The sequence below is a fragment of the Geosmithia morbida genome (assembly GCF_012550715.1).
Source record: "Geosmithia morbida isolate 1262 chromosome Unknown scaffold_7, whole genome shotgun sequence".
In the NCBI taxonomy this organism is placed as follows: Eukaryota; Fungi; Ascomycota; class Sordariomycetes; order Hypocreales; family Bionectriaceae; genus Geosmithia; species Geosmithia morbida.
The window spans coordinates 139,436-149,322 of record NW_023336194.1 but is presented as its reverse complement, the minus strand read 5'-3'; the positions used below and the strand labels follow the sequence as shown (position 1 = coordinate 149,322).

At 54.2% G+C, this 9,887-nt stretch overlaps 3 protein-coding genes across 3 annotated transcripts; 1 reads left to right on the top strand and 2 right to left on the bottom strand.

Annotated features, from left to right (window-relative positions):
- Window positions 1-795: 795 nt before the first annotated feature.
- On the bottom strand, window positions 796-1,455 carry GMORB2_6903 (VMA21-like domain; the record flags this gene model as incomplete). Its single annotated transcript, XM_035468868.1, has 3 exons — window positions 796-935; window positions 1,141-1,232; window positions 1,364-1,455. 3 exons carry the CDS (start codon window positions 1,453-1,455, stop codon window positions 796-798), a joined length of 324 nt encoding a protein of 107 aa, XP_035321248.1.
- An 809-nt stretch (window positions 1,456-2,264) lies between these two features.
- Window positions 2,265-5,636, top strand: GMORB2_6902 (SWI/SNF-related matrix-associated actin-dependent regulator of chromatin subfamily A containing DEAD/H box 1; the record flags this gene model as incomplete). The annotated part of the gene is made up of 1 exon (XM_035468867.1): window positions 2,265-5,636. The coding sequence occupies one exon, from the start codon at window positions 2,265-2,267 to the stop codon at window positions 5,634-5,636; it is 3,372 nt and encodes a 1,123-aa protein (XP_035321247.1).
- Window positions 5,637-8,295: 2,659 nt separating this feature from the next.
- GMORB2_6901 (uncharacterized protein) lies at window positions 8,296-9,144 on the bottom strand (the record flags this gene model as incomplete). Its single annotated transcript, XM_035468866.1, has 1 exon — window positions 8,296-9,144. One exon carries the CDS (start codon window positions 9,142-9,144, stop codon window positions 8,296-8,298), a length of 849 nt encoding a protein of 282 aa, XP_035321246.1.
- Window positions 9,145-9,887: the final 743 nt, after the last annotated feature.

Here is a 9,887-nt window from a genome sequence, read left to right as displayed (position 1 = left end):
TGGGGGGGGGGGGGGGGAGGATCCAAGTCGCCGACTCGCCTCGCAAGCCACCCATTGACATGTTCCTTGTTTACCAAGAGAAACCCGGCAAGAGGGGGGGGGTGGAGTGAGAGACGCGATGGAGAACAAAGAGAGCAATGGTACCGTGGTTTCTGCGAAAGGTGTCTGCGGTGCTTACCGCTCACATCATGACAGACCCGGTGCAGGTAGCCCTCGGCAGAGGGGCTCTCGACAAAGAAGTTCGACGAGAGAGTTTTGGCGGGAGTCTTGACGGCGAAGAGGAGGAGAGTGAGTGAAGGGGTACACGTAAGATGTGGAAATGATGGGAGGGGTGAAGAAGGGACGGGTGGACATGTGGAGGATACCAATGTCTGATGAAATTCTGTCACTTCTCTTTTCGTTCTATACACGCTTTTTTTTCTCTATCTCGGGAGAACAGAGGGGGGACGGACCCTCTTGGTTTCAATTCAGCGGCGTTTTTCCGTTACTGTGGTTTCTTCTTTCCTCTGGTCACGTCTATACCTAGTAACTAGTAGTAGTATAATCTCTGGGGGTGAGGGGGTTACGATACTTTGGAGGATAAACAAATACAAGTGCAAAACATTGGAAATCTCGGGTGCGTTCAATATGGATGGATGGTGACGTGCCTGAAAGCTGTATACGGAAATGACAGCATACCGGAGATTTATTCTGTTTTTTTTTTCTTTTTTTTCTTTTTCTTTTTTCGCCGTGTTGTTTGGAACTGGTAGTGCATACTGTTTGATATACAGTGAATAGTGATATAATACACCCTCTCTACCTCTCTTTCTTGGTTTCATCCTTCTTCCTGTCTTTGTCAAGCTCAGCCTGATCCTCATTCATGGCCACGATGATGTATCCCACCAGGACGACGTTGGCGAGGATAGCGGCCAGACCGCCTGCGTAACTTGCGTTGCCTGTATCTTGTCAGTTTCTTCTCAGTTTCTCTGTCTCGTTTTATTTCCCCCTCCCTTCTTTTTCTTCGTCTTTTTTTCTTCTATGTGTTTCTGTCCTCTTCTCATATATAGTGCAAATAGTGCATATAGTGCATATAGTGCACATATATATATGCTTGTGTCTGTCTGTTTTCTGAGGGGGAAAAAAATGAAGTAAAAAATTCACCCTTAAATATCGTGTTGACAGTCAGGAAATATGACCCGATGGGAATGAAAATCATGGCCATTGTGAAAGCCAAGAGTTTAAAGATGACGTCCCTTTTGCGCGTTAGCTGACCAGGAAGGACGGTGACCAAGGACAAGGAAGGACAGTGATCAAGGACAAGACAATGAATGAATACTTTCAGGAGGGGAGCAAGAGAGAGGAGCACAAGGGAAATAAAACTCACTTGGGAACGGCGGGAGCTATGTTGGATTTCTGGTCGACATCATCCTTTTCGAGTATGGTCCTTTCGGAACCGACGATACGACGGGTGGCCATGGCTTCTGCCGGAGGAGAGTCCTGCAAGGGATCTCAAAGATGAGAGGATGGAATGCAGGATCAGAGCGTCGTCGAGGATGGTATGGCCCGGAAGCTGGAGATGACGAACCTGGGAATGAGAGGGCTGTGCGTGGATGCTGAGATGATCTCTAGGCGGATGAGAGACGACGGCAGGACAATGCAGGTTAGTAAAATACGCCGTTATGGAGGAGAAATGTATAGTGGTACCACGTGACTTCGTGATGGGTATGACGAAAGATAAAAGCCCACGGTGTATTGAAAAGTAAAAAGAATAAAAATACAAAACATTAAAAAAAGGAAACGCAGGAAGAGAGGTACGAGTAGAATTTGGAAAGATGGGGGAATCGTACTAAATTTTTTCCTTTCTTTCCACTTTGTTCTTCACCTTGATAAAATAGAGACTCGGAACTCGAATGAATGCACGTATAATGAATGCATGGCGTGTTGCATGCTGRGKKSGGGGGGGGGGGGGGGTGGGACAAGGCAAGGAACGCGTCTTGAGCGCGATATCAGACAAACTGCCCATTAAAATAAAATAAATTGCAACCGCCGCGCTCACATCTTCTCCCTGCACTCCAATACTCGGGAGATAGTACTCCATACAGCCAACGCCCATCTCCTTCCTTTCTTCTCTTAGAGCCAGCTTATTCTCTTGCATTTCCCTTCACTCGCCTGATTCTCGATTGACTTCAAGCCCTCTTTTTTCTTCTTCTTTCGTTTCTTGAAGAGAGAGGCAAGAATATCCAACGATTGACAAGGTGCATTACGCCGTTACTGCTTCTCCAATAATGTCCCTCCCATCGCCAATCCCAGTGCGCCGTCTCCCACCCTCACCTTCAACTCACCGTGTCCTCATCGACCCAGACGACATTGACGAATTGGCCGGCGGCGACGAGGACACAATACCCTGCTCCCCTGGGGCAGTTCTCCGCCACACCACACAACCTACACAAGTCCCCGACCAAGGCAACCGCCGACGGTCATCGTCCCCCACCCCTAGCATCATCGAAGTCCCTGCCTCTTCACCATTTCAACCTTCCGCTCAACGACAGCGACGGGGGCCCCCGAATAGCAAGGATAACAAGAAGAGCAGTAACAGAGCGTCTCTGGGAACCCGCCTCGCGCCAGCAGGAACAGTCTTTCGTCCCCCGGGAATGATGTCTACCGTTCCCAAACGTCCTGCCCCGACGGAGGATCCCTCTGTCGAGGTCATATCCGACGACGACGACGACGACGACGAAGGACTGAGCTCCTTCTCTAGGGGAAAGATCGAGCCTACAAAGTTCCAGACGCGCATCTCGGAATTCATGTTCAACCCCAACGCCTCCGCCGACAAGGAGAAGAAGACACGCCAGAAGCTGCAGCAGATCTTCCACGTCTTCGGGTCCAGATACCCTTCCGATATGGTCAGGAGGGCCTTGCGGGAGACGGACGACGACGTTGAGCTGGCCATGGACTGGTTGGAGCGTGGCGGCAACCGCAAGAAGAAGGCTGCCGCCCCGGCCTCGACCGCCACCGGCAACAGCAACAACGGCGGCGGCCGTCGACTCATCAGCAGGGCTAGCCTTCAGGCCAAGGATACCACACCGGCGCCTTCGCCCAGCCCGCCTCCCAAGGCGCAGCCCAAGAAGCGCCGTCTCGTCCAGGGACTCAGGAGGCAGGCTGGCACGCCTTCGCCCCGGAAGCCGTCGCCGTCACCCGCGCCGCCGCCCCCCTCGAGCGCCGACCCGCTGGTCATCGACCTGGTGGAGAACGACAAGGATGATGCGTACGAGGCGGAGGCGTCGCCGGAGCCGGACGGGCAGGGCGGCTCCAAGGTTCTCGACTGCCTCAACACGTCGACGGTGAGCGAGCTGGCGGCCATGACGAGCATGAAGGAGACGCAGCTGGAGCCGATAGTGCAGGCCAGGCCGTTTGCCGACCTCGACGAGGCGCGCGAGGTCAGCGCCGCCAAGAAGCCGGGGGCGCGCAAGACGCCGCGCACCAGCATCGGCGAGGCCGTCGTCGACGCCATAGAGGTCTTCCTCGAGGCCGTCGAGGCCATCGACCACATCGTGTCGGAGTGCGAAAAGAAGGCCCGCACCGTGGGTGCCGTCATGGACAGCTGGGAGGTCAACAGCTTCGGCTACGACAGGAGAGGTGCCGTCGACGGAAAGAAGGGCGGTAACGGCGGCGGCAAGGGTGGCAGCCGCAACGACACGCCCGACCTGCCGCCCACGCCGACCAGCCTGTCCAGCATGGCCCGGCTGTGCAAGCCGCCGATCCCGAAGCAGCCGGCCCTCATGGACGGGCACTGCACCATGAAGCCCTTCCAGGTATTCGGGCTCAACTGGATGTCCCTCCTGCACAGCTACGACATCGGGTGCATCCTCGCCGATGAGATGGGTCTGGGCAAGACGTGCCAGGTCATCTCCCTCATGAGCCACCTCGTCGAGAGTCATGACCGGAAGAGGAAGAGCGGTGGCGGTGATGGCGACGGCGACGGCGACGGCGACAGACCCTGGCCGAACCTGATCGTCGTCCCTCCCAGCACGTACAACAACTGGCTCGCCGAGTTTGAAAAGTTCGCCCCGGACCTGTCGGTCGTCGGATACCGAGGCTCGCAGGCGGAGAGGATGGAGATTGCGTACGAGGTGGCCGAGGCTCCGGAGAGGTGCCACGTCGTGCTGGGCACGTACTCGCAGATCAACTCGGAGGCGGACATCGAGTCGCTCAACTCGATGGGACTGCACGCTGCCGTGTTTGACGAAGGCCACAAGATGAAGAACCCCGAGACCAAGATTTACAAGGACCTGCGAAGGATACGGACGGACTGGAAGATGCTCCTGACTGGTAGGTCATCCCCTCTCCCCTCATCCATCTCTCCTTCTCTCCTCTTCCCTCTAGAGATTCTCTCCTTCCCTCCTCCGTCCCTCCCTTCTTCGATGGAGGGGGGGGGTGTAGCAGATACTGACGGCACCCGGCAAACAGGCACCCCGGTTCAGAACAACCTGTTGGAGATGATCTCCCTGCTCAGCTTCATCAACCCCGCCATGTTCGACGGCTACATGGAACCGATCAGGTACATGTTCAGCACCAAGGTGACGATCCGCGACGTCTCCAACGGGGCATTCCTGTACACGGAGCGGGTGAAGCGGGCGCGCACGATCCTGGAGCCCTTCATCCTGCAGCGGCGCAAGGATCAGGTGCTGTCCGAGATGCCCAAGAAGATACACACGCAGGTGCTGTGCGACATGACGGCGCGCCAGAAGGCCGTGTACGGCGAGTACGAGCGCATGTTCAGGATGGATCCGTCGGAGCGCGCGGCTGCTGCGGCTGCCGCTGGGGAGAAGAAATCGAGGTCGGCGTCACGGCAGAACGACCAGAACAACGTGTGGATGCAGCTGCGCAAGGCGGCGATCCACCCGATCCTGTTCCGGCGACACTTTACGGATGCGCGGTGCGAGGAGATGGCGCGGATGCTGATGGAGCGGATCCCGCAGTCGGAGCTCCACCAGCCCAACCTGGGCCACCTGGTTCAGGAGCTCCGGAACTCGTCCGACTTCGACCTGCACCTCTGGTGCCGCGACTACGGTCCGCTCCTGGGCCGGTTCGACTACGAGCCGGGCACGGAGATGGACAGCGGCAAGGTGCGCAAGCTGGTGGAGCTGGTGACGGCGTACCGCTCGCGGGGGGACCGGGTGCTCGTCTTCAGCAGGTTCTCGCGCGTCATCGAGCTGCTGCGCGAGGTCATGGCCCTGCACGGCGTCGACCACCGCGTCCTGGTGGGCAACACGAACGTGGCGGAGCGGCAGGAGATGATTGACGACTTCAACGCGGACGCGTCCATACCGGTATTCCTGCTGACCACGGGGGCCGGCGGCACGGGTATCAACCTGACGTCGGCGAACAAGGTGGTCATCTTTGACCAGTCGGACAACCCGCAGGACGACATCCAGGCCGAGAACAGGGCTCACCGTCTGGGGCAGAAGAGGGACGTCGAGGTCATCAGGCTGCTGTCGAGGGGTACGGTAGAGGAGCTTATCGATAAGGCCTGTCAGAAGAAGATTGAGCTGGCTGATAGGGTGACTGGTGGTGGTGGTGGTGGTGGTGATGAAGGTGATGATGTGAATATTGAGAATGAGGTGAGGAGTATGATGAAGGATATGACACCTCCTTAGGATTTAAGCTTTTGTAAAATAAAAATAAAAATAAATCTTTTCTTTCCTTGATGTCTTTTGACCTTTTTTTTTTTGGCTTCTATAAATTATTGGCTTTCTTTATATATTTACATATGTATTAGTCCTGTCTTTCTTTCTTTCTTTCCTTCTTCATTCTCATGTTGCTTTCTACGACTTTCCGATGGACGTTTCATGACTGGCTGTCTTGTCTGCTCTGTGGCTCATGTACTCGTATAGATTATGAAACATGTACAGCGTTGACAATGTTTACATGTAGATGGTGATGTTTTAAGTGTGCTGTACTGACGTGCTGTGCTATATCACTCCGAAATGGCGGGGACGTGTTATATATATCAATATATTAATCATATTGGCATATTAATGCACATGTACTCTGTGACTATAAAGAAAAAGAGATTTTTTTTTTAAAGAAATAGATAGTTGTTGGTATCGTCTTTCTTGATTTAGCTTCACCGTACGATATCGCAGGTGCATCAGCTCCTTCTTCAAGAAGAGCCTTTGCGGTTGTGATGATCGATAGTTGTATCTTCTAGGATGACTCTCTTCGTGATAGTGATATGTACGCTTGCCAAGTCATCCTGAGGCAACAGCCCCGGTACCGGGTTATCCCTTCTTCCGGCCGCATTTGGCAGCTTGATGCAGGCAATAATAAATAAATAAAAAACTGTAGGTATAGATCATGTAAACAGAGGGAACTCTTGATATCGAGCTTGCTCCGGCAGTAAAGCAATACTCGTTAATACATGTTATGCTTGGATCAATCCTCCGTCCTGCGTACTGTGCGATTGATTCCCGAATCTACAAGTAACTCCTCCCCGTACGTACATGTACGGTGATGCCATGATCACAGAACAGAAAGAAGGGAAAAGAAGAGAGGAAGAAGAAGAAAAGAAGAGAATAAGGAGAAGAGAAGAGAGACCCCTCCCAAGAGACCGATGGTCCTTCCAGAAGAACTATAGTACCCAGGTGAGCGGACCATCCTGGTATCCCCACAATCAATTTACGACAGCCATGTCTCTGTACTCGTACGAGTTACGCTGGTACCTGCGCTCACTACGAGTAGTTACTGCTGGTAATCTGTAACTCACAAGTTACTCGTACGTTGTCGACAAAAAAACAAAAAAAAAACAGGGCATGGTTCATCGCCCCGGTCCTCCGCTCCGGTCCCCCCCCCCGCCCCCCGGGTAAATCAACATCAAGTTCCCCCTCCCCCCAACCCCCCCCCTGATCAAAAAATTGATAATATTACTCCTATTCAAGTTTTGATGTACTCCTCATCAAAAGTTGACGTACCCCTAATCAAGTTTCTGCTATACTCCTAATCAACTTGACGTACCACCCTCCCCCCCCTGTTTACCGTCGTGACAAGTCACGTGCGTACCAGCACCAATAGCACCAATAGCAACAGCAAAAAAAGAGCACAGTACAACCCACACCCACCCTGGACCCTTGCCATCTCTGTTTACTTTTTTATTTTATTTTATTTTTTTATTTTTTTAGTATTTACATCCAGGCTAGTCGGGACTGGTTTGGTTGCCATGGTTTCTTTCTTTTATTTTTTTCCTGTCACATTCTGTATGAAAAGAACCACTCACTCGATCCCAGTAATGTCCAGTATCCAGTATCCCCCAGTATCCAGTATCCAGGTATCCAGTACCCAGTATCCCCCCCCCTCCCCAGTACCAAGTGCGCCGGTATGTGTCAGTGTGCCATTGTCCCAGCGTCCACACACCGAGAAAAAGAAAAAGAAAAAGAAAAAAAAAAGGGCTACTTACACCTGGGGTCAACTGCATGTCGTGCATATGCTCTGCATGCTGCATGACGAAGGGCCTGCTCGTACCTGGCCACTCTCCGTCTTCTCTCCTCTCTCTCTTCTTCTTCCCTCTTCTTGAAAGAAGAAGAAGAAACACCCCCAAGTACATGCATACGAGGACATGTCTCGGGCGACGACGTTGAACAATGCATGCCAACATGCCGATACGAGTGACGGGTAACAAGGTAATCATCAACCGGCATCCAGTAAAACACGAGCAACCGGCAACCACTAGAGACGAGCAATCAATGCAGTAAAAAGATTATCTATTCAGCCAGCCGCGCTCGGCCGTCATGCAGTATACAGCTATCGGTGCAGTATGCAGCTATTAGAAAAAGAAAAGAAGAGGAAAGAAAGAAAAGGTATACCATACAAGAGAATTGAAAAAAAAAACGCTACCTCTCCCAAGAATAAAAAATCTCCTTTTTTTTTTAAAGAAAGAACAAAAAAATGATAAAAAAAACAGATAAACGCCTTTTCTCCAATGTTATTCTGTGGTATCAAACCCGCTACGACCTCGTCCTGTGGGTCGGCCATGTCTATCTTCTGCCTGGTTCAGAATGCAACACCAGGTCTGTATTCTCCTTTTTCCCCCGTAAAACGCCATGATAGAAGACAGAAAGAGAAGCAAGAGGGGAAGCTGGAATATGAAAAATAAGAAATAGAAAAAAAAGAATGAGCCCAAGACATCGCTGGGTGGGTTTCATGCTGGTTACACGTCATGCTTGTAGTCGTCGCCTGGCTGGTCTGGACGCCAAGTGTCGCCTGCCGGGCAAGCACGACAGCAGAGTGTGGCCGACAGCCGAGCGCGGCAGGGATTCTGTCTTAGGCACGCGACCATGTCCGACGCGCGCGAGACGTGGGTGTCCTGTCTGTCGACCTGCTGACGCCGACGCGGCGCTTGTTGACCAGGTCGCGCCAGCGGCGAGAGAGGCCGTCGGGGCTGTCGTAGCCGAGTCGGGCGGCGCACTCGCTCCACTGATCATCCGAGATGGCGGCCGTGTTGATGAACCAGTCGATGAGCATGCCGTCATCTCTCGGGGACCAGCGACCGCGACGGAGTGTCCCCTCGGCCGGCTGCTGACGGCCTTCGTCGAGAAAGTCGCTGCGGTGGAGACCCCGAGGGATCTCGGGAGGGCCGACCGCGGCGGGCCTGGGGGTCCTGGGAAGGCCGTGTGCCGACGGGTGGCTCCTCTTCCGCGGCGCATCCTGGTCGGCGCGCGGGTCCCGGCTCCGGCTCTGAGACTGGCGCTCGTCACCGTCGTTGCCGTCCTCGTCGCCGTCTGCGCAGGATGACCTGCGACGCTTGGTACCCGCCAGAGGCAGGGGTGTGCGGAGCTTGCTGCTGCTGCTGCTGCTGCTGCTGCTGCTGCTGTCGTTGTCGTTGTCATTGTTGTTGTTGTCGTCGTTGTTGTCGTTGTTGTTGTTGCTGATGTCGTCGTCGTTGTTCATGGGCTCGTCGTAGCCCTTGAATCCCAGAGGCGGCGACGGAAGCGGACGGGGGATAGAGCTGGGGATGAGAGAGGAGAGCGGACCGGCCGACGGCTGGCTGAGGTCGGGGGAGGAAGCACAGGAGTACGAGCACGGATGCGACGGAAGACCCATGATGGCGTGCAGAGTCTGAGCAGACGTCTTGACGTCGGAGAGAGCGGGGAGGCTCACCGTCGGACGCATCTCGGGTGACGAAGGCGGCGAGATGAATATCTGTCGCGGGCGCGTCGATGTGGAGGGACGAGTAAACTCGAAAGGAGAGGCGAGGGTGGCCATTGTATGTGTATATGCGAGGGAAAGAGCGTGTCTGCCCAGTCTCTTTTTTTCTTTTTTTTTCTTGTCCTCTTCCCCGAGGAGGCAGGCTTGTTGAGCTTTGTCGCGGCAAGCGACGACGACGGCTGAGGTCGTGCTAGACGTGATCGAGCTCGGCAATAGAGGAGCGTGTGCGCTGTTCGGGAAGGTACGAAGGTTGGGACGGTAGAGAGGGCGCTGTTGCCGCTGCTTTGCCGTCAGGTGGCTGGGTTCGATCGCGACGCGAGGGGAGACGGAGAGAGAGAGAGATGAAAGAGAGCCGGGTCGCCAAGTGAGAATAGACAGGACAAGGGCTTCCTATCGAATGGAGAGGCCGATGGTGCGATTGAGCTGGCGATAGATGTCTGTACAGACTGAATACGTTTCCGAGGTGGTCCGGAGGGAGATTGGTGTTGACGAGATGCGAATGCGACCAAGAGGGGAAGGAAGGATGGAGAGAAGAAAGAGGAGGAGGAAGCTGCGATGGTTGGTCGGTGGTGGCGGGTTTCCCTTTGTTTTGTGGATGAGCGAGAGAGGGGAGCAGCCGAGCGACGGGGACAGTGACAATGGGGCGGCTCGATAGCAGGAGCCGGGCAGAAGCAGCAGCAGGCAGGAAGCAACGGAGGGGCCCCGGG